The sequence below is a fragment of the Corylus avellana genome, chromosome 4 (genome assembly GCF_965113065.1).
Source record: "Corylus avellana chromosome 4, dhCorAvel1.hap1.2, whole genome shotgun sequence".
NCBI lineage: Eukaryota > Viridiplantae > Streptophyta > Magnoliopsida > Fagales > Betulaceae > Corylus > Corylus avellana.
Genome location: NC_142493.1, coordinates 13,347,271 through 13,367,873, shown reverse-complemented (window position 1 = coordinate 13,367,873; position 20,603 = coordinate 13,347,271). Strand labels below are relative to the sequence as shown.

At 35.3% G+C, this 20,603-nt stretch overlaps 1 protein-coding gene and 1 pseudogene across 1 annotated transcript; both read left to right on the top strand.

The window, feature by feature from the left end:
• The first annotated feature begins 8,208 nt into the window (after window positions 1-8,208).
• On the top strand, window positions 8,209-15,452 carry LOC132178624 (protein NRT1/ PTR FAMILY 8.3). Its single transcript, XM_059591088.2, has 5 exons — window positions 8,209-8,463; window positions 11,285-11,390; window positions 11,479-11,696; window positions 12,781-13,337; window positions 14,457-15,452. The coding sequence occupies exons 1-5, from the start codon at window positions 8,416-8,418 to the stop codon at window positions 15,277-15,279; spliced, it is 1,752 nt and encodes a 583-aa protein (XP_059447071.2). The 5' UTR covers window positions 8,209-8,415; the 3' UTR covers window positions 15,280-15,452.
• Window positions 15,453-17,054: 1,602 nt separating this feature from the next.
• LOC132178096 (protein NRT1/ PTR FAMILY 8.3-like) lies at window positions 17,055-19,525 on the top strand (annotated as a pseudogene).
• The last annotated feature ends 1,078 nt before the right edge of the window (window positions 19,526-20,603 follow it).

Genomic DNA, 20,603 nt, shown 5'->3' with positions numbered 1-20,603 from the left:
TTGGATATTCGTTGTATTTCATCCAACGGATACATCGAATGATTAGATTGAAACTTATATCCATTGTGATTTACGGATACAGTGGATGATTTGATCTCAATTGGATATTCGTTGTGATTTGTAATAGAGATGGATTCATCGATTGATTCAATTGGTTTATAAAAAATAATAGAACATATATTGAGTTTAATTGTTTGTCGGATGCATGAATGAAAACATGAGAATGTATGCTTTAATTTGGTGAGGTGAATTCTAAAATCTTAGTCGTTTATCTTTTGATTATTTTTATTTTATTTAGTTTATGTTTGTTTATTTTCAAAATCAAAATCATTCGGCACTAGGTTAAGATATAATTGATTTAGAAGAAATTAATTTCACAAACACAATTCCCTGTGGATCGACCTCGCACTTGCACACACGCTATATTGCACACGACTCGTGCGCTTGCGAGTACAATCAAATTTGTACATCATTATCTTAATTAGTCTGATTAGTGGTGGATATCAAAACCCTAATCCTTTTTAGTTTTAGTTATTCTTTTATTTTATTATATTAAATTCAATCGTGATAATTGAATTTTATATGTTTAATTACATAGGAATTTACTTTTAAGCATAATTTACCAATCCTCGTGGGAATGACCCCGTACTTGCATCATATACTACTATGTTGACCAAGTGCACTTGCGGGTAAAACATACAATTATTTGCCTATTAATTAGGTAGATATTTGTAACAACACTACTTTAATTCTTTTCTTTCTTAAAGGATTGCATGGGTGTCTACAAAGTTGTTCTTTAAGAAAGCATAAATAAGAGAAAATCGACAAACACACGAGGCCTAGGGCATGGATGTCTACTCCCAGTTCCCCATGTTGATTAACCCAAGAACCCGGTATGGATTTCTTTTGTTACTCTTATTAAACCCAGGACTCGATCATCCAAATTGATTTAATTAACTAGTTCATACCACATGCATATGTTGATCAGACAAACACATATAAGGAATTCATGAAAACAGGAATTAATCAAGTTAAATATCACAACATGATCAAAGGCGCCAGTATTGAAATATTAAATAAACATAATTAGGGCTTCAATCTAGCCCTACTAAGTAATTTAGTTACACCTGAGTTTGATGTTAAAATTAAAATAGAAAGGAAAAGAACTAACCCGAAACTTGAACTTGAAGAGCTCCAATTCTTCTCCTTGGAAATTGTGTGTCTATTCTAAAGGTTTCAGGGTCTATTTATAGGCCTTAGGAATACTCTAGAAACCTTAAAAAATGTAGGGTTTGAGCCCTAGTCCGCAGAAGGCTTCAAAACCCTAAAAGAAGCACTTTCCACAAAAAGGCTGTGACTGGTTTTCTCCTCACGCACGGGTGCGCTCGATCTCATCCCTTGGGAGATCGATCGCAGCCCTTGTGCGATCGATCGCAGCCCTTGTGCGATTGATCGGAGGACTGCGATCAATCATCTGTGCTGGGCGCTCGATCGCAAATGCGATCGAGGCCGCTTCTTGTGGGCCCTAGCGCAAGCCTTTCGTCTGGTCCTTACTTGTAGTGCGCTCGATCGTAGCGCCATTATGATCGATCGTACCAGCAGAGCCTCCATTTTTTCCCAAAATTGCTCTTTAAACCTGATACTTTCGAAGTTGCTTCATTTTCTTCCAAAAGCCTACAAAAACACAATAAGCACATAAAAGAACTAAAATGACATAAACTAACAAAACTAAGAAATTAACAAATATAAGTTAAGGGCTAAAATATGAATATTTTGGCACTTAACAATATCTAATGTGATTTGTTGATTAAACGGATACATTGGATGATTTGGTTTAAGTTGGATATTCATTGTGATTTGTACATGGATGGATTCATTGAATCTTTCAATAGGGTTTATAAATAATAGAACATGTTTGGATTTTTATCTCTCTTCGGATTTTATGAACGAAAACATAGAAGTGTGTTGTATTGATTTGGTGTGGTGGATTCTAAAAACCTTAGTGTTTTCTATCAATTGTTTTAATCATTTTCAATAGTTTATGTTTTATTTTGCACAACAAAATCATGAACTTCGGTACTAGGTTAAAACATAATTTAGTTTAAATTAGAAATTGGTTTTTGCAAACATAACTCCCTGTGGTTCGACCTAGCACTGGCACACACTCTATTATAAACGACTTGTGTGCTTGCGAGTGAATATATTTTGCACATCAAATTCTGGCGCCGTTGCTAGGGAGTTGTTTGTTGTTGTGAAGATTGATTTTTAATTTAAATTGATTTTTGTTTTTCTACTAGTTTAGGTAGATTTAATTTAATTTTTCATTTTGCAATTTTTGTTAATTCTTATTTGTTATCTTCATTCATCTAATAAAAAATAAAAAATAAAAAAGTGTTTTGCTGCTTTTGTTTTTCTGCAATTTCGGAGAAAGTTAGTTCGTGCTAGTACGCTCGATCGCACCTCACCTACGATCGAGCGCACTCCTGTATTGTGTAGTGAGCGAGCGCACCTGCGGTCAATACTCCGTGCTTGCACTCAAGCCTATTTACGCTCAATCACACTCTAGTGACGATCGAGCACACTACCAAAGGGCACCACACACGTTCATGCTTGATCGCACTCTAGTGATGATTGGTAACGCTTTCCCTGTATTGCAAAAAAGAAAGAGAGTCCAAAGGAGAAAACCCTTCAAAAAAAAAAAAAAAAAACTTTCGAAAAACAAAAACAAAAGCGGGATAAAACCCTTTAAAAAAAAAAAAGAAAGGGAGAAAACTTTTCAAAAACAAAAACAAGATTCAAGCTCTGAATTCAAACATTCAACAAATCAACAAGAGAAAATGTAGACTTATATTTTCATTTCAAAATACACTGTCATTACAAGTTCATTACAAAAGGACTCAAGAACAACTCCTACAAGCATTACAACCAATTACAAAGAGCATGAACAGACCGACACCCTCCTAGAAAGGCGTGCTCGAACTCGATTTGGTACTCCACGTCCGAAAGGACGTTGTACAAAGAATCACACTTGGATGGGCACCCAGGAATATGATGAACAAAAAATAAATATATGGCCAGAGAAGGGCCATTGCCGTTTATATCGAAGGCTACTCTTGATGACCTTCACTTGGTGGGCCATGTTTTTCAAGAGCCCTGGCCTTCCATAGCTGATTTTTTCTCCGCAGTCTCCTGCACCTCTCCTATTCCTTCAGAAACAACCAGGTGGCAAAATAAAAATCGGAGGCTTTCTTCTGCCTGGTCTCATGAACACTGACAATATAAGCCTCAAGATCTGCAATCCGACTGTCTCGCGACTCCAGCTATCGATCTTTCCAGGCTATTTGATAGTCCTTTACCTCAATATCAGCCATCAACCTCGCTACCTGGTTGGAACAATTTGCCAAGCTTTGCTCACGCGCCTCCAGTAACAGACCCAGTCCTGCAACTTCTGTGTCAGAATTATGAGGAACTCGAGAACAGAATCATTATGTTTGTGAACGAGGGGAGGAACCTCCATCTCCAAACGGAAAAACAGCCAAAGCTGCAGAGGAGTCAGTCCCTGCCAAGCTCCCAGATGAAGAAGCCATGAAACACACTAAACTCCGGTGGAACAAAGTTAGAAGTTCTGGAGATTTGAGCGATGAAGACCAACAGTAAAACCTTTATAATGAGAAACCTTGGGTGAAGCAACAGAGCATTTAATGCACAAACATCATGAGCCTATACTCACACCTGAACCGAAGAGACTCAAGCCGTCTTTTCCTTTCAAAAGGACGTGACCAAAGGCACCTCCCACGGACCGACACCTGTCTTGCCAGTTCTTGCGCTCAGATACAGACCACACCCAGAAGGACACGTGGACAAGCAACGTCGCATTTATACAGAAAAACAAAAATCAACAATTGTAACCAACCACCGGATATTCAGGGCAAACAGATGTCAAATCCCATAAATGGTTAAGACGCCAAAGTTAACGGCTATAGGAAATCGAGCAGAACGGTCTGCCCTCAAAAAAAAAAAAAAAAAAAAAAAAGAGAAAGGGGGCACAAAAAGGCCAAAGATTTGAATTCTCTTCTCGACAAAAAGAATTTCAGGGTAACTGTTACACATAAATCCACCATTAAGACCCATGGGCCAAGGATCCGGCGTCCCCAGGAAACCCAATACGCTGATGCGGGCTTTGTGGGCACTGTCCAATATGAAGTCCATAGATACAGCGTTGTCTCCTGAATGCTCGGGCCACTTGCTCAAATCCGAGAATACACCAGACCGAATCTTCTATACTTAATGACCAGATATGCCCGTCACAGTCAAAACGCGCTCCAACTATAGGGACAACTCACATATGTCAAGATCCTCTAAACGATTATACTTTGCCCTTAAAAGAACTCTCGACGGTTTTGCGCCATCCTCAGGATCCTATTAATGGCGGTTATGGTTTCATATCAACTATAATAGATAGGGAACATGAATATTAACTCCTCCAACCATTACACCCAGATCCCAGATTCTCCGCCTGGTCATCATAGCTGCACCAGCATAATCAACTATAAAAGACCTCATCTCCAAAGAGACAGGAACATACTAAACGCCATACTAAGCTTTATATTAAGTTTACACAAGTACTGACTTAAGTATCGGAGGAGGAATCGTCAGCCATCACCCGGTGCATCCCTTTGATGTGTGTTCCTGTTTATAGGATCAAAGGAAAGCGAACAAGAAAGAATCTTTGATTTGCCCTTGGGTCCATGGAAACTATACCAACACAGTGTAACTTTATTTTTCTAATATGGGTCTGAGTAATATGCCTCCCTCCTTAATTAAGCTTGTCTTGCCGTGAACAAAACAATGACCTACACTTTTTATTATTAAAGAAATTAATTATAGAGTGGAAAATCATTGTCATGTCTATTGACCTTATCTTCATCACTGCAATGGATGTTGCCTTTAGCTTTTTACAACATTTATTAGCATCAAATTACTCAAAATTTAGAGCAACAAGATTGTATAGGAGGCTATACTACAAAGTAGCTCATTATTTTGTAGTTTCTCTGTCTAAATCTATATTTGGACCATGTTATGAACATTGGAAGTTACAGGGTTGCATTATTTTGTATTGGTTTCCTTTTGTTAACTATTGGTCATTGCTTCAATAACTAAATACTAGATTTTAGGGTTACTCATACGTGAGAGTCTAGGGATATTACTCACTCTTTTAATAATTCGCACTACTATAGGATTTATTAGTAGGTGCCTCTTGCTAATTTTCAATTATGGGCATCATGACTCTTTTTTCTGTAAAAGTCTGAATATTTTTTACACCTGACTTTGTGATTAAATTTAGGTAGAAAACAAGGTTACCTCCAAACATCGACTTTGATAATTAAGTAAACACACCATCAAAAGTGCCGACACAAATTCAATATTAAACTTTTAAGAAAAAGTTAGAAATTTTTATGACTTATTTATCTTCATTCATACTTAGAAGTTTTTGTCCTTATGGACCCAAAGTTACTTTTGACATAGCATTGTACAATGTTTTTTGAGCCCTCGACCTTTTATTATACTGACTAAATATAGGAAACTTTGTATTTATGCTACGTGTTGATTGTCTCCTAAAAATGTATGTATGAATGCTAATTTTCTCTTTAGCATTGAAATGCCTAAGTTGACGTTCCCCTTATTCCTCAAAACGGGGCATGACACCTAAGAGCTATGCGGGAGAGTGTTAGAAGTATCTTAATTTTAAAGTGTGTCCCATATACCACATACAATTTAATTAGACACATTAAATGCGTTTGGTAATTTATTCTAAATAATGACTTATTTGTGGAATCACAATAAAAATTGATTTTTATTCATTAATGGAAAAAATAATTTAAATAATTTTTTTTTTTCCTGATAAAAGGGTAGGCCAGGGAGATCAATTGTGGCTATTATATCTGAGTGTGACTATAGTAGCACATACCCGTAGGGAGCTGCACAAGCCTACATGGTGGGAACTGTAGGCGCTTCCTCAAGTCCGACTGAGCCATAGTGTGACCCAAGTCCCAACCCTACTAGAACATCAATAAAAATCCAAGGTGACTAATACTAATCAGGCATATGTAGGGATTCTCCATTGCGGAGATTCGAATCCACGCCCTAGTACATGCCCTAACTACTTGGAAACTTTCTTGTGCCATTGAACCCTACCCTTAATAGTTAAATAAATTTTAATTGAGTATCCCTAACCTATCGTATAAATACAAAAAGCATCTTCAACAATATAGTTATTTTAGCAACTCAAAATATACAATTTTTTTTAAAAAAAATTTTTATTTTAGCTATTAAGTTTTCAATATAAACTCTAATAGATTATCTATTTCACTCTCGACTTTCTTTTAAGTATTATTTTTTTAATTGTTTTTTAACCTTCCATTTTCTTCCGCCCACTCTCCCTCCTCCTTTTGTCTCCAACCTTCCATTTTCTCTGCCTAACTACCAAACTAACCTACTAATAAAAAATAGACTACAATTATAATAAAATGGTTTATAACCAATCCTACCCAATTATCCATTTTACTCAAATGTTTAAAAGAATTTTTTTTTTTTGCCGTAGTTAACTACTTAACTTTCAAGTTGCACACGAATATATATATATATATATATATATATATATATTTTAATTTATTCTTTTCCTTTTCAATTTTCTCTCCCTCTATCCCTCAACAATTAAATAAAAAAAAAAAATTAAAAAAAAAAATATATGCTAGAATCTAATAAAAACTCCATATTTTGCCCATAAAAGTGTGGCAAGATGCCACATCATCTTCTTTTTATTTTGTATTTTTTCCTTTATAAAAAATGTGATATGGCATCTTGCCACATTGACTTTTATGGGCAAAATATGAAGTTTTTATTAGATTCTAACATTTTTCCAAAAAAAAAAAAAAAATAGAAAAAAAATTTTAGATAATAGATAAAATAAAAAAAAGAGAAAAATATAAAAAAGCCCCCTAAACTATCAGTCGTTTGCAATATAGCCTCTCGATGTTCAAAATGTACTAAAGTAGCTCCCAAACTACCAAAATGTATCAAAAAGGCCACTTATTTTTTATATTCCTATAATACCCCTACTCTTTTAACAAAGAAAATAATTGTAAAAAAAAAAAACAATTTTTTTTTAAAATACAAAAAAAAAAAAAAAAGTTTTTTTGGAATAAATAAAATAATTTGGACTAAGTACAGTAACTATTCATGTCGTATTAAAATAAAATCAAAGGTACGGTTCTTGAGATATTCAAAAAAAAAAAACAATTTCGTCACTAGAGTCAAATTCTGTTAAAAATTTGTTTTATTTGCCTATTGATTTTACTTTAATACGACATGAAGCAATTTGTAATTTAGGCCTATTATAGTAACTAATTATTTGTTTATTCCAAAAAACTTTTATTTTTTTATTTTTTATTTTATTTTGTATTGATTCGCCAATTTTTTCTTTTTTTCTCACTAATTTTTTGGTTTTTTTTACAATTATTTAATTATTTTATTTGTTAAAAGAATAGGAGTATTATAGGAATATAAAAAAATAAGGCGGGGCTACTTTGGTACCTTTTGAACATTATGAAGCTACATTGCAAACAACGGGTAGTTTTGGGGGCTTCTTTATATTTTTTCCATAAAAAAATGTGTGTTTTCTATAGTTTAAGTTAGGGGTGAAAATTTAGAACCGCTAACCGCTTTTTTTAATATATATATATATATATATATATATATATATATATATATATATATATTTGTATGTTGTGTATAAAACTACAAGTGAAGTGATGATTTACAAGAATTGTTGTAATTTTATTTGTATTATATGTTGTGTATATTCGTAGAAGGTGACGAATAAAGATTTTGGTATATAGTAATTTTTAATGCTAAAATGGCCATGAAAAAATAGAAAAAGAAATTGTTTAAGGTGAGCAAAAAAGGTTTAAAGTGAGCACAAACCCGATCCAAAATCAGCCAAAAAATAGCCCAATAAAAGGCCAAAAAAAGCAATTATTAGGTGTAGTTAACCGCGGAGGCGGTTAGTAAAATTTAGACACCCGCGACGGCCAAAGTAATTACAATCAGCAATTTTAGCCTAAATCACTAATTTCAACCGCTTTTTCACCCATAGTTTAAGTATCTAATATTGCTGGAGATATGGGTCAATTTCCGAAAAAATACGAGCACAAATTCCAACTATTGGCGCAACCTACCATTCTTCTTGACCGGGTTAGGTTTTCGAGAAATCCTCGCGAGTCGCGTCCTTTATACGTCACCCTACACAGACAAAAGAGTTTCATCGGCCCATGCCGTGTTTGTAAGTATCTTGGTTCCTTGAGGTTCTTCCCTTTATCGTTTGGAATCTTAGGCAGAAGCGAGAGATAGAGAGAGATGGGTTCGCAGGACGGGAGATCGCTCTTGGAAGATGGTCTTTTACAGGTTTTGTTTCTATCTCTGTGTCTCTGATAGCTCTTTCCATATCTGACTGATTGTGTATCTTGGATGCTGAATATGTATCTTTTGTTGACTATTCACTTGCAATTCTGGGTCTTTTTGTATGAACAAGGAGGAGTTATGGAATTCCTCACATTATAGAAGGATAAATATGTTTTGGAGATTGCTTTTTTTCCAAAGTGAATTGTGGACCTCTCAAGTGATCTGGTTGTCTTTGGAATAGGTCTGGTTGACCCAGGCGTTCTTGCTGCAGCCTAATGTTGCACGCTGGGTATTTGAACAAATGTTTCACAGAAAAAAGGTTGAAGAAATGAAAATGGTAGTGATTGTAAATTGAACGAAAGCGTCTTGAAGAATCTATTAAACTGACTTTTTGAGGAAGCCCAAACCTCCCAAGTTCTTGAACACGTTTAGAGCATTCCCAATGACTTATTGGCTTATGTATATGTTTATGCAAAATGGCTCATCAAAGCCTATTTTTTCTAGTTTAGCTAACAAGTTTTTAAAGCCTGTGTCCAACCGTTTTGATGGGTACCCGAGGATGGGTTGAGACTGAGGATGAGATTTGAGGGAAATAAAGATAGTTCATTTCAGGTAGGACAGACCACAAACCTCCACTTAGGGCAGGAGAATATCACAAATTCACTAATATTTTCTCTGATTTCTCATTAACAACCAAATAGTTTTTAAATAGAAATACAATAAGATGGCACCTAAATTGATAAGAACTCATTAATCCTTAAAACTAATTTCAAATAATATAACCTTAATTTCAAATAAACTAATCCTAATTTAAATAATCTAATCCTAATGAATTCCAACTCAACCTATTTCACTCTAAATCTTATCTCTATCACGTTTATCTATATTAAAATAATCGTTTTTAAATTTTTTATTCATTGTTGTTACAAACCCATCTCCACCTAAAACCACACCAAATGAACACCATCCACCAGCGACATAACTCAACAATCTCAAATACAAACACACTTTGGTTCTTCCAAAGTAACACAAACAACTATACAAGTATCTCCCCCACCTATCAATACCCCAATCTACTTTTACAAACCAAAAGAAAGCATAATAGAATACTGCAGAAACAGAGAACAAGCACAAAGCTACACTGAAACCCCATTCTCAATACCCCAATTACAACAGATATCTATCAGACACTTGCTTCGTCTCGGCAATCAGCTTCATAGGCCTCATCATGATCATCGTGATCATCTTCCATTATCACCAACCAAAGGCCACTTCAATTCTCTCATCCTCCATTATCACCAAACAAAAGCTATAAACTTTGGAGGGGAGAGAGAGAGAGAGAGAGACCTAGAGATGAGGTTATAGATGAATGAATATATTGTATCATTGAAAATCACCCATTTGGCCATAAACAGCAATCACCCAACAAGGGAAGAGTTTGTATCACCGAATATCAGATACATTATTTCACCGAAAATCACCCTAAGAAGCTCCATGGAAAATCTCTCGCAAGGAAAATCACCCAATCGGCCAAAATAGATGACATAAATACCCTTTTTCCCTTTATTACAACAATACTCTTTCTAATGCTTTCCCTCAAGTTGGAGCATATATATCATATAAGTCCAACTTGAAACAAATAAACTAATCGAATACATTGAATGATCAACACCTTGCTTGATCCATTGAATGATCAAATAATTCATTGCTCTGGCCCAAAATACGATTAATCTGGCATGGGCTGCACGAGCTCCTAATAATTTATTGGATATATTGATAAGCCGGGCATTCCCGGCCCACCAAGCAAAACCGGTGGTTGCTTGGTCACGACCGGCTTAATCACATTGCAGCGGGTATAGTTTAGTGGTGAAGGTGTGATTCGTTCTATTAATCCCTTAATAGTTAAGGGTTCCCTTCAGAATGTTTGATTAAGGATTTTGTATACATATTAGCAAGTTGGTTTCCAGACTTCACTGTTCAGAATCTTATTTTAAATGAAATGACAATCAACCTCCATATATTTAGTCATTTCATGAAATATTGAATCAGGAGTAATATTTAGTGCAACCTAATTATCACAAAATAATGGGTAGGACCTGAAAAACCAAATTTTTAAAGAAAATGTTGTAACCATATTTGCTTACTAGCAGTATGAGCCATTGTTCTATGCTTGGCTTCTGCATTAGATCACTTTACCACTGATTGTTTCTTACTCTTCCACGTGATCAATTTTTTTTTTTTCTTCCAAATAATTCATGTCATTAAAAAGCGTAAAGGAGTACAACCCTAATGCACATGATGTATACAAGAGATAACTTCCATTAATGATTAAAAGAAGAACAAAAATGCACAAAATTAGAGAAGTTAGAGAAATGTAAGATATTATCATATTTTTGAAGGTGAAACTGTGCAATCTGCATCGTTTAAACCTTCCACCCTAAAGTGACCATTTTGCCTATACAATATACTGAGACCGGGAACTTGCTTTAGATAACCAACAATAGGAATGATAGCATCCTAACGTGTGACTCTAGGGATTAATTACTATTTGAATTGAACTTACTAGTAAACTGACCAAAACTAATCTTTCTTGAAAATAGAAGAAAAGGATGCCCTTTTACCAAATCGTGAGTACCAAATTGATAAGTTCTAGGAGGTTACCCTTGATTGAATGATCTGATGATTCTCAATCCTTCATTTTCATTAAAATATGCCCTTGTCTTATTGAGGCTTTCTTTCACAAAGAATTTTTATTTGTCTTGTATAAAGGATTCAGAGCTTCTATTACTCTGTCCATGACTGACCTTTTTAATTCTATCTTCAGAATGAAAGCAGCAGCCAATACACAGGGGATGGCTCAGTTGACTTTCATGGAAAGCCTGTTCTGAAGCAGAATACTGGAAATTGGAGAGCCTGCCCCTTCATTCTAGGTGACTTATTGTTCTTGACATTACTCTAGTGGTCATGTTTAATCTAATTCATTTTGTTTCTGACATTTGTATTTTACATTGAATACAGGTACTGAAGGTTGTGAACGTCTCGCCTACTATGGGATTGCTACTAATCTTGTTACTTATCTTACCACCAAATTACATGAAGGAAATGCCTCTGCTGCAAGAAACGTTACCACTTGGCAAGGGACTTGTTATCTTACACCCCTCATTGGAGCTGTCATAGCAGATTCCTACTGGGGAAGATATTGGACAATTGCTGCTTTCTCCACAATTTACTTCATTGTTAGTATATTTATCCTTTGTTTCACTCTTTTAAGTATTTCATTGCTGGGCCACATGACCTCACATATTCATGTTCTTCAAACCAGAGCAAGCCTTTGGTTTTCATTTCTTTTTCATCCTGTCTTTTCATCATTCATTATACATGATGTTCTCAGGTCTTGCATACTTGCTTAATTATTATTATTATTATTATTTTTTGATAAGTAATCAAGATATAATACTCCATACAAAAAAACAAAAAAGAAAAAAGAAAAAAGAAGATATAATACTTGTTTAATTCTCATCAGTATTGGAAGTGCAGTTCTCATTTTCTAGTTTTGAAGAGCGTAGTTTGGTTGTTTGAGAATGTTATAACACTCCAATTCATAGAGATTAGAAAAAAACAATATAGTTTGGGTAAAATAAGAATTGAGGAGTTACTGATATATCACCTTTGCATTCTGCTGTGTAAATCGTGTCCTATGTCATAGGTAATTCTTTACTCAAGGAGGGATCAAGCAGTAACTTTAAATACAATTGTGAACTTATTCTAGCGTATATGTCCTAAGTTTTGATGAATTTGTAAGTATAGTCCTGGCACTATCTTACTTGAATAAGGGATCAATGAGTGTTAGGATTGAATCAGAATAAGTAAGCATTATGAAGTATGTTACTAAACGCGGTATGATGAAAAATGTCTTATTTAATTAATTGTAGTAATTGAAGGAAGGTGAAGGACATGAAAGAGAAGAATTTGAGCACTGATTATCTAAAAAAATTTAAATTACCAGTTTGGTGCATTCTGAGCTGAATTTCTTCCCTACATGGTGCTTCTTTTCACTCAAGAGCATACCTCTAACCAGAAAGGCATTACTCCATTACAATGTGATTAACTTTTGAACCTTGATACTATGATGCCACCAGAAGGCATCCACCATTCTCCTTTTTGATGCATGGAATGCTCAGTAATGAGGTTTTAATGAAGGATGCCATCCAGCGTACAATTGCTTTTCCTTCTCTAGACGTGCTCTCAATGTTTATCCACTTATAATTTATTTATGTACTTGAAATGTTGTAACACATAAAGTCATCAATTTTTGCACAGGGAATGTGTACATTGACACTTTCAGCATCTGTTCCTGCCTTTAAGCCTGCTGAATGTGTGGGTTCTGAATGCCCGTCAGCTACTCCAGCTCAGTATGGAGTCTTCTTTCTTGGGCTCTATCTGATTGCTTTGGGAACTGGTGGGATCAAACCCTGTGTCTCGTCATTTGGTGCCGATCAGTTTGATGATACTGATACAAGGGAAAGGGTAAAGAAGGGATCCTTCTTCAACTGGTTTTATTTTTCTATCAATATTGGTGCTCTTATATCAAGCAGTTTCGTGGTTTGGATTCAAGACAATGCTGGGTGGGGTCTAGGATTTGGCATTCCTGCAGTTTTTATGGGCATTGCTATTGCAAGTTTCTTTTCAGGCACTCCCCTCTATAGATTTCAGAAACCAGGGGGAAGCCCTGTTACACGAATGTGGCAGGTTTTGGTTGCATCATTCCGTAAGAGGAATATGGTGGTCCCTACAGAGAGTAATCTCTTGTATGAAACACAAGACAAAATCTCTGCCATTGAAGGAAGTCGGAAACTGGAGCATACTGATGAATTAAAGTAATCTCTCTTTTACTTTATCCTGAATTTGAACACTTTCTTCAGTTCTGAAAATTGTTTCCAAGCCCTGATTGGTATTCTTTTATCATTGCTGAACTAGTTTGCTCACATGTATACATAAATGCAGCACACACATTAGTGCGTGTTTTGGATACCGATGAAATGAGACCCTCTTTTTTTTAAACACTTGCACCGAATTTTAGTATTGTCGAATTGGTATCACTGAATTCAGAATAATGAATAGGAATGAAGGCCCCTGGGTCTTTGCTCACCTGGTAAAGGGTGAGTGTCTAGTCATTTATCTTTGTATGGGTTACTCTTTTCAGCTCAACGAAAACTTGTGGGATTATTTTAGGTGCATTAGGGAGCATGATGAAAGAAATTTTGTTTCATGGAAGAAGCTAAATACGCTCTCATGGTTGAGTAAGCATGTGATGTGAAAACAATTTTTTTTTTCTTCTTCATAAGAGCTGTTCTTGTTAGTATTTTTATATTCTGTTACTTTTTACCCTTATTGTTGTGGTTATGTGCTAGGAATCTTATCAAAGTTTTCTTTTCTAGGTTTTATTTCATTTTATCAGAGAGTAAACTACTGGAAAACCTTTTTTCATGTATTGCATGCATATTATTAAATGAAAGACTTTTTTTATATGTTTTCTCTGCTTGGGAGGTATTATTGGATTTCATATGGGAGATGTTACTGGGTGTATAGTTTGTCTGTTTCTTATTTCTTTGTTCTCCTAGATTTTTGTTGCATTTTCTTTGTAGAGCTCGACTAATGTCCTGTTGTTTATGTCCCATACCGTTTCTGAGGAAAGACAAGATGGCGTATGCATGGTTAAGAAAATCTGCAATGATTTGGAATGTATAGTGAAGTCTCATTTGCAAATAAATGTAATTGGAAGAAAGATTATGCCCTGATCTGTCTTAAAATTTTGACATCTTCTAGACTCATGCTTCTTTAGATGAAAATATTAATCTCTTGTAGCGACAACATGAGGTCATTTCACTTTATGTACTTGCGTCAAAATTGTTGCATGCTTTCCTGAATTTGTCAACTGCAAGACAAATTCTGCCCAGAAAAAGAAAATTTTCAGTACACTTTTGTTTTCACTGCAGGTGCCTTGATAAAGCTGCTGTACTGTCAGACACCGATATTAAAAGTGGAGACTTCTCCAATCCATGGAGGCTTTGCACTGTAACACAGGTGGAAGAATTTAAGATTTTGATCCGCATGTTCCCAATCTGGGCCACTGGAATAGTGTTTTCTGCTGTTTATGCCCAAATGTCTACATTGTTTGTTGAACAAGGGATGATGATGGACACAAGTATTGGTTCTTTCACCATTCCTCCAGCCTCCCTGTCATCCTTTGATGTGATCAGTGTTATTTTCTGGGTTCCTATATATGATAGGATAATTGTCCCAATTGCAAGGAAATTTACTGGCAAAGAGAGGGGCTTCTCGGAGTTGCAGCGGATGGGGATCGGGCTTTTTATTTCTGTGCTATGCATGTCAGCAGCTGCTTTGGTAGAGATAAATCGGCTGCGGCTTGCGAGAGAGCTAGGTTTGGTGGATGAAGATGTAGCTGTACCAATCAGTATATTATGGCAAATACCCCAGTATTTCTTGCTGGGAGCTGCAGAGGTATTTACATTTATAGGGCAGCTTGAGTTCTTCTATGACCAATCCCCAGATGCCATGAGGAGTTTGTGCAGCGCCTTATCGCTTTTGACAACTGCATTGGGAAACTACCTGAGCTCTTTGATTCTGACAATAGTAACTTACCTCACAACACAGGGGGGGAGCACCGGATGGATCCCAGATAACCTGAATGAGGGTCATCTTGATTATTTTTTCTGGCTTTTAGCCGGCCTCAGCTTCATAAATCTCTTGTTCTATGTTGGCTGTGCCAAAAAGTACAAACAAAAGAAGGCTTCCTAAGGATTCTCCAAGAAGACGTCATTTCTCCAAATTATTAACAAACAATTGGTCTGTATATAATGTACCTAATTTACTCTCTCCGCACTCAGAATTTCGTTTCTGGTTCCGGCTTGTATTTATTTGTGTTCAAAATATTTCCACTAAGAATTTAATGATCAGCTTAATTCTATATAGGTCTACTAACTTTTATTCAATTTTCTAGGCAACCAAACAAAAGATAATTAAACGAAAACAACAAAAAAATTACAAATAGAAAATATAAATGTGTGAGAATTAATAATCAGATCAAGACCTAATTTGGCAGTTGCATGATCAAGTTCGATCGTTATTACCCCATGCCTAGTGCACCATACAACCTCAAGAAACTGTTAAAGTAAATCGAAAAATTTAAAACTAAAACTAAAAGAATGAAACTATAACAAAAATCTAACACAATAGCAATTGAAAGTCAAAGAGGAGGAGTTACTTTTCTTGGTGATGATGGTGGCGTCTAGACACGATATGGGACAAAAGATCCTCAACCCCACTTTGCTTGACAACCTTATTGAAGACAACAAGGTAGAAACTGTGTTGGGAAGTAATGATAGTACTAATAATATTGGGGGTGCCATATCTCGGGTAATGGGCAGGTAAAAAGAATTTTTATTTTGGGATGGGAAAAAAAAATTAAAAAAAAAAAAAATCAGCGCTGTGGCTCCTCTGCTAGTCTGCATATCACTATATTTGGTTTTAAAGTAAATAAACAAATAAACAAATAAGAGGAATGCTAAGCTTACAAATAAATTTTATAAACTAATGTGGCACAACATGATTGGATATGAAATAAATTCAAATTTTGAGAAATCCAATCATATTGTGCTACATCAATTTGTAAAAGTTGCTACATCAATTTGTAAAAGTTGCTACATCAATTTGTAAAAGTTCTTTAGTAAAATTTGTTTGTAAGTCTAGCATTTTTTAAATTCAATATGTTCCATATATACATCATACATGACATCAATTTGATTCATGTACAAGTTATCTTTTGTTCCCCAAGAATTCGTGGGTTATTTTGTTTTTAATTGTGTATTTCTATTCCATATATATATATATATATATATATATATATATATATATATTCTCTGGTTTGTTTGTGGGCATCAAGTTGAAGAAGTTGACACTCATTTCGTTTGTTTCATAAAAAATGAGATGATTCAATAAATAAATATGAAGAAATAACGCGGTCAATCGCCTGAAATTATATATATATATATATATTGAGAATGTATTTTAGTGTTGTATCCAACCTCTTCCTCCTCTTGTTTTTAGCCTTTCCCACTGCCCATGGCTTCCAAACTTTCTTGTTCCTGTATCCTACCTTATTTTTAGATACCATCTCCCTTATTTGTTTCCAGATTCTGAATATAACTTTTGAAATAATGTATGTTGTAAGTTGAATATCAAACGTGAACAAGGGTTGCTTGCAGCCTGAGGAGGAAGAAATGGTCCGAGGTCTCTTCATATGTAACTCCTGCACGTTAGGCCAAACCAACCAATATTTTTCTCATTGAACTGAATAATACCTATCTATATACATACATTTCTGGGTGCATGCTTAAGTCATTCATGATCATCAAGTAGTTCTGCCTCTTACAATGCTTATATATACATATATATATAAGCATTGTAAGAGTATATATATATATATATATATATACCTTTTTTTAGTTCTTGGGTAAGTCTACTTCTTTTTCTTTGAGTTCTAAGTACAAGGAGTTGAGGAGAAACAATTAAGGATGTCTTCTATAGAGGAAGGGACATCGCTCTCGGAAAATGGTCATATTCAGGTTAAGAGTTGCTACCATCTCAACTAGTGCTTCCTCTCTCTCATAGGTAGAATTGGATATAATGTTTTGATGATACCTTAATTTTGCAGAAAAGGAAGAAAAAGACTTGTTAGCATATATACAATATTTTTCATGAGCCTCAAGAACTATGTATTCATCTATACCAAATATTAGGATTTTATTGTTACAGTCTGAATGCAAACACAGGGTTTTCGAGGTTCTATTCATAGGGTATTAGGCAGAGGAAATTTTCCATCTTTTCTCTACTGTACTGGCTTAACTTTTCAAGGGTAATGGGAGTCTATTAATTATTTGAAGTTGATAGAGTGTTGGTGTATCTTTGTCTTTGTATTTGTCATTTTCTTTTTCTAGTTAGTTATAAACAGAGTTCTGTGTAATTCTCATTTCCGTGTCTTTGGAACATGCATGTAAGAGCAAATTTATTTACTTGTTAATTATTTGAACTCAAGATTCTGCTCGGATTAAGGCATCCTATTTTTCTATTGGGTGAGAAAAGTTATTTTTTTCTTAACTTAAATGCAGAGTCATTTCTATGAAACAAATTTAGTTTTAACTGCTCCAATCAAGAATCTTGTTTAAGTCTTGTTACCTTTAAGTAAGAATATTATTGAACTTGTCCACTTCAGCCACTACTGTTATGAATGATTGGCGTCCTTGTGCTTCTCTTAAAATGTTTCTTTCATTTTCCCACTTCTCTAAACAAGTTATTTTCCAACTTCTAACTTTTTTGGTCCTATAAAGGAAAACATCCTTCTTAAGAATTGTATTCAAGTTACTTTGTCTCATCAAGGGTTTTCTTTGTTAAAATTGTGTTTTCAATTTCCTGTTTTTTACTTATGAATTGATAATGGGAATAGTATGTTCTGTTAGCTTACCTAATATGATGTTTTACTGTATTATATTCACAGAATGAAGGCAATGGACTCTACACAGGAGATGGCTCAGTTGACTTTAAAGGAAAGCCTGTTCTAAAAAGGAATACTGGACTGTGGAAAGCATGCTCCTTTGTTCTAGGTGACCAATTGTTTTTTACAGTGCTGAGTGCTCTCATGCATATCTTAACTTAATTAGTTTTTTTTTTTTTTTTGACCGTTTGCAATATTAAGTGCAGGTTTTGGATGCTGTGAACGTTTGGCATTCTTTGGGATTGCTAGTAATCTTGTTAATTACCTTACCAACAGACTACACGAAGCAAATGTTTCTGCTGCAAGAAATGTAAACAAAATTGGCAAGGCCCTTGCTGTTTTACACCCGTCCTTGGTGGTGTTATTGCCGATACTTTCTTAGGGAGATATTGGACTATTGGTGTGTTCTCCACAATTTACTTATTAGTAAGTATAAGATGAACTATCATTTCCTATTTTTTGGAAGAGGCAGGCTTCCCTTAAAATAACTATCTTCCTTTTCAGTTAGGTTACTTATAAGGGACAAAAGTATAAAGATTCCAGAACCCTATATTATTGTTTAGGAGCAGATGGTTTTCATATTTTGATGATGCCTTTAAGATCAAAACTTCATACTGTTAGGGTTTAAGGGAAGTCCGCTGTCTCTACCTTAACCCTTCCAAATAGTTTGGTTGTGGTAGTATATTTGTTAAATGATTAAATTCTCCCATTTTTGTTAGCTTAAGTAAAGTTTTTAGATAAATAGTTATTTAATATGGTATCGAGATTTCAATTAAGTATTTGATGAATTGGGCATCATTTGTTGAGGGGATACTAATTAAATTCACCATTTCTATGGTGAGTTTTTGCCTGCCATATTTTGTACCAGCCATCTGCATTGATTGATTATATATGTATATTGTTGAAATGCTGGATGATTTTTGTCTTGCATAGGGGATGTGTACTTTGACAATTTCAGCATCAGTTTCTGCATTGAAGCCTGTGGATTGTGTGGGTTCTATATGCCCTTCAGCTTCTCCACCTCAGTATGCAGTATTCTTCATTGGACTCAATCTTATTGCACTAGGGACTGGAGGAGTCAAACCCTGTATTTGGCCATTTGGACCTGATCAATTTGATGATACCGACCCCAAGGAAAAGGCAAAGAAGGGACCCTTCTTCAACTGGTTTTACTTTTCTAACAACTTAGGCTCTCTTGTGGCAAGTAGTTTTCTGGTGTGGGTTCATGACAATGCTGGTTGGGGTATAGGGTTTGGCATGCCTGCAGCATGTATGGCCATTGCTATTGCAAGTTTCTTTTCAGGAACTCCCTTCTATAGATTTCAAAAGCCAGGGGGAAGCGCTCTAAAAAGAATTTGCCAGGTTTTGGTTGCATCCGTCCATAAGTGGAATCTGAAGGTCCCCAACGATGCTAGTCTCCTGTATGAAACACAAAACGAAAGCTCTGCAATTAAAGGAAGTCGTAAACTGGAGCACAGTGAGGGACTGAAGTAAGTTTCTTCTACATTACCCTGAATTTTACTCATTTTCTTTAAAACCTACCATTTCTGCAGTGCCTTTATTGGCTTGTTTGGTTATTACAAGAAGCTCGTTCAATTAGACATATCACACAAAAACATTGTGAGGTGTCATTTGGCTATTGTCTCTATTAAACACTAGAACTTTTTTTCATACTTTATGATCTCCTAAGGTAGATAGTAAAGCTCTTTATCAAGATTCCAACAAACAACTTGCATTGTAAATGGTAACTTTATCTCAAAACATTTAGATATCGGGTTCAAATTGTTATTGTCAAATCTCAATATGTAGTGGAATGAAAGGGTTTGCTCAGGTGAAGAGGAGGTGGGTTCATGAATCAGCAAGATTTCAGCTCCTATGACTCTCATCTTTGAAGGAAGTTGCATAGGGGACCCAAACAATATAGCCCAAAGTTGCTCAAATAGAGATGTAGACACAAAACACCAGCAACACGTATTTTGCATGGCAGCATCATAAAAATTTAGCCATTAAGTTTGGTGACTGATGTGTCTTGTTGAGGCTAAGTTTTCATTTAGGAGATTAGGATCGGAGTTTGCTAGATTATTTCCCTGACATCGTTAGAGCATCTCCAACAGCTTCTCTAAAATCCTTATATCGAGGTAAACCCTTCTCCAACAGATTATGCATCCGGTTATCTAAACCATGATTTCGTTACAGTGAAAAGCCAATGGTATCTTATCACTGCTCACAAAATGTTGCCTTTTTTTTTAAAAAAAAATATATATAATATTTCTTTTTCCTCTCTCTCTTGCTCAATCACTCCTTGTTTTTCGGTCTAGGTTCACACAAAACATATATCTCACTTCATGCCATCATCGTCCTCTTCCATGGGTGCTTTTTGGTCTAAGTTTACGCAAAAGATTATCCATTCAGAGATTGACCCAAACCCGGCGGCATCAACATCAAATTTGAAACAAAATTGGTGATGTTCCATGGGCGTTTTTAAATTAGAGAAGAACAAGTCAGAGGGGTAACAGAGGTAAGATCGCCTTTGACAAATCAGAGCATCTTCTTGGGGACACAGATTTTCAAT

What these genes read in the sequence shown, in the direction of transcription:
- LOC132178624 (XM_059591088.2), top strand. Translation starts at nt 8,416, where the DNA reads ATGGGTTCGCAGGACGGGAGATCGCTCTTGGAAGATGGTCTTTTACAG. An exon ending in TGGAAGATGGTCTTTTACAG is followed by an intron (nt 8,464 to 11,284) that starts GTTTTGTTTCTA and finishes TTCTATCTTCAG; the next exon opens with AATGAAAGCAGCAGCCAATA. An exon ending in GAGCATACTGATGAATTAAA is followed by an intron (nt 13,338 to 14,456) that starts GTAATCTCTCTT and finishes TTTTCACTGCAG; the next exon opens with GTGCCTTGATAAAGCTGCTG.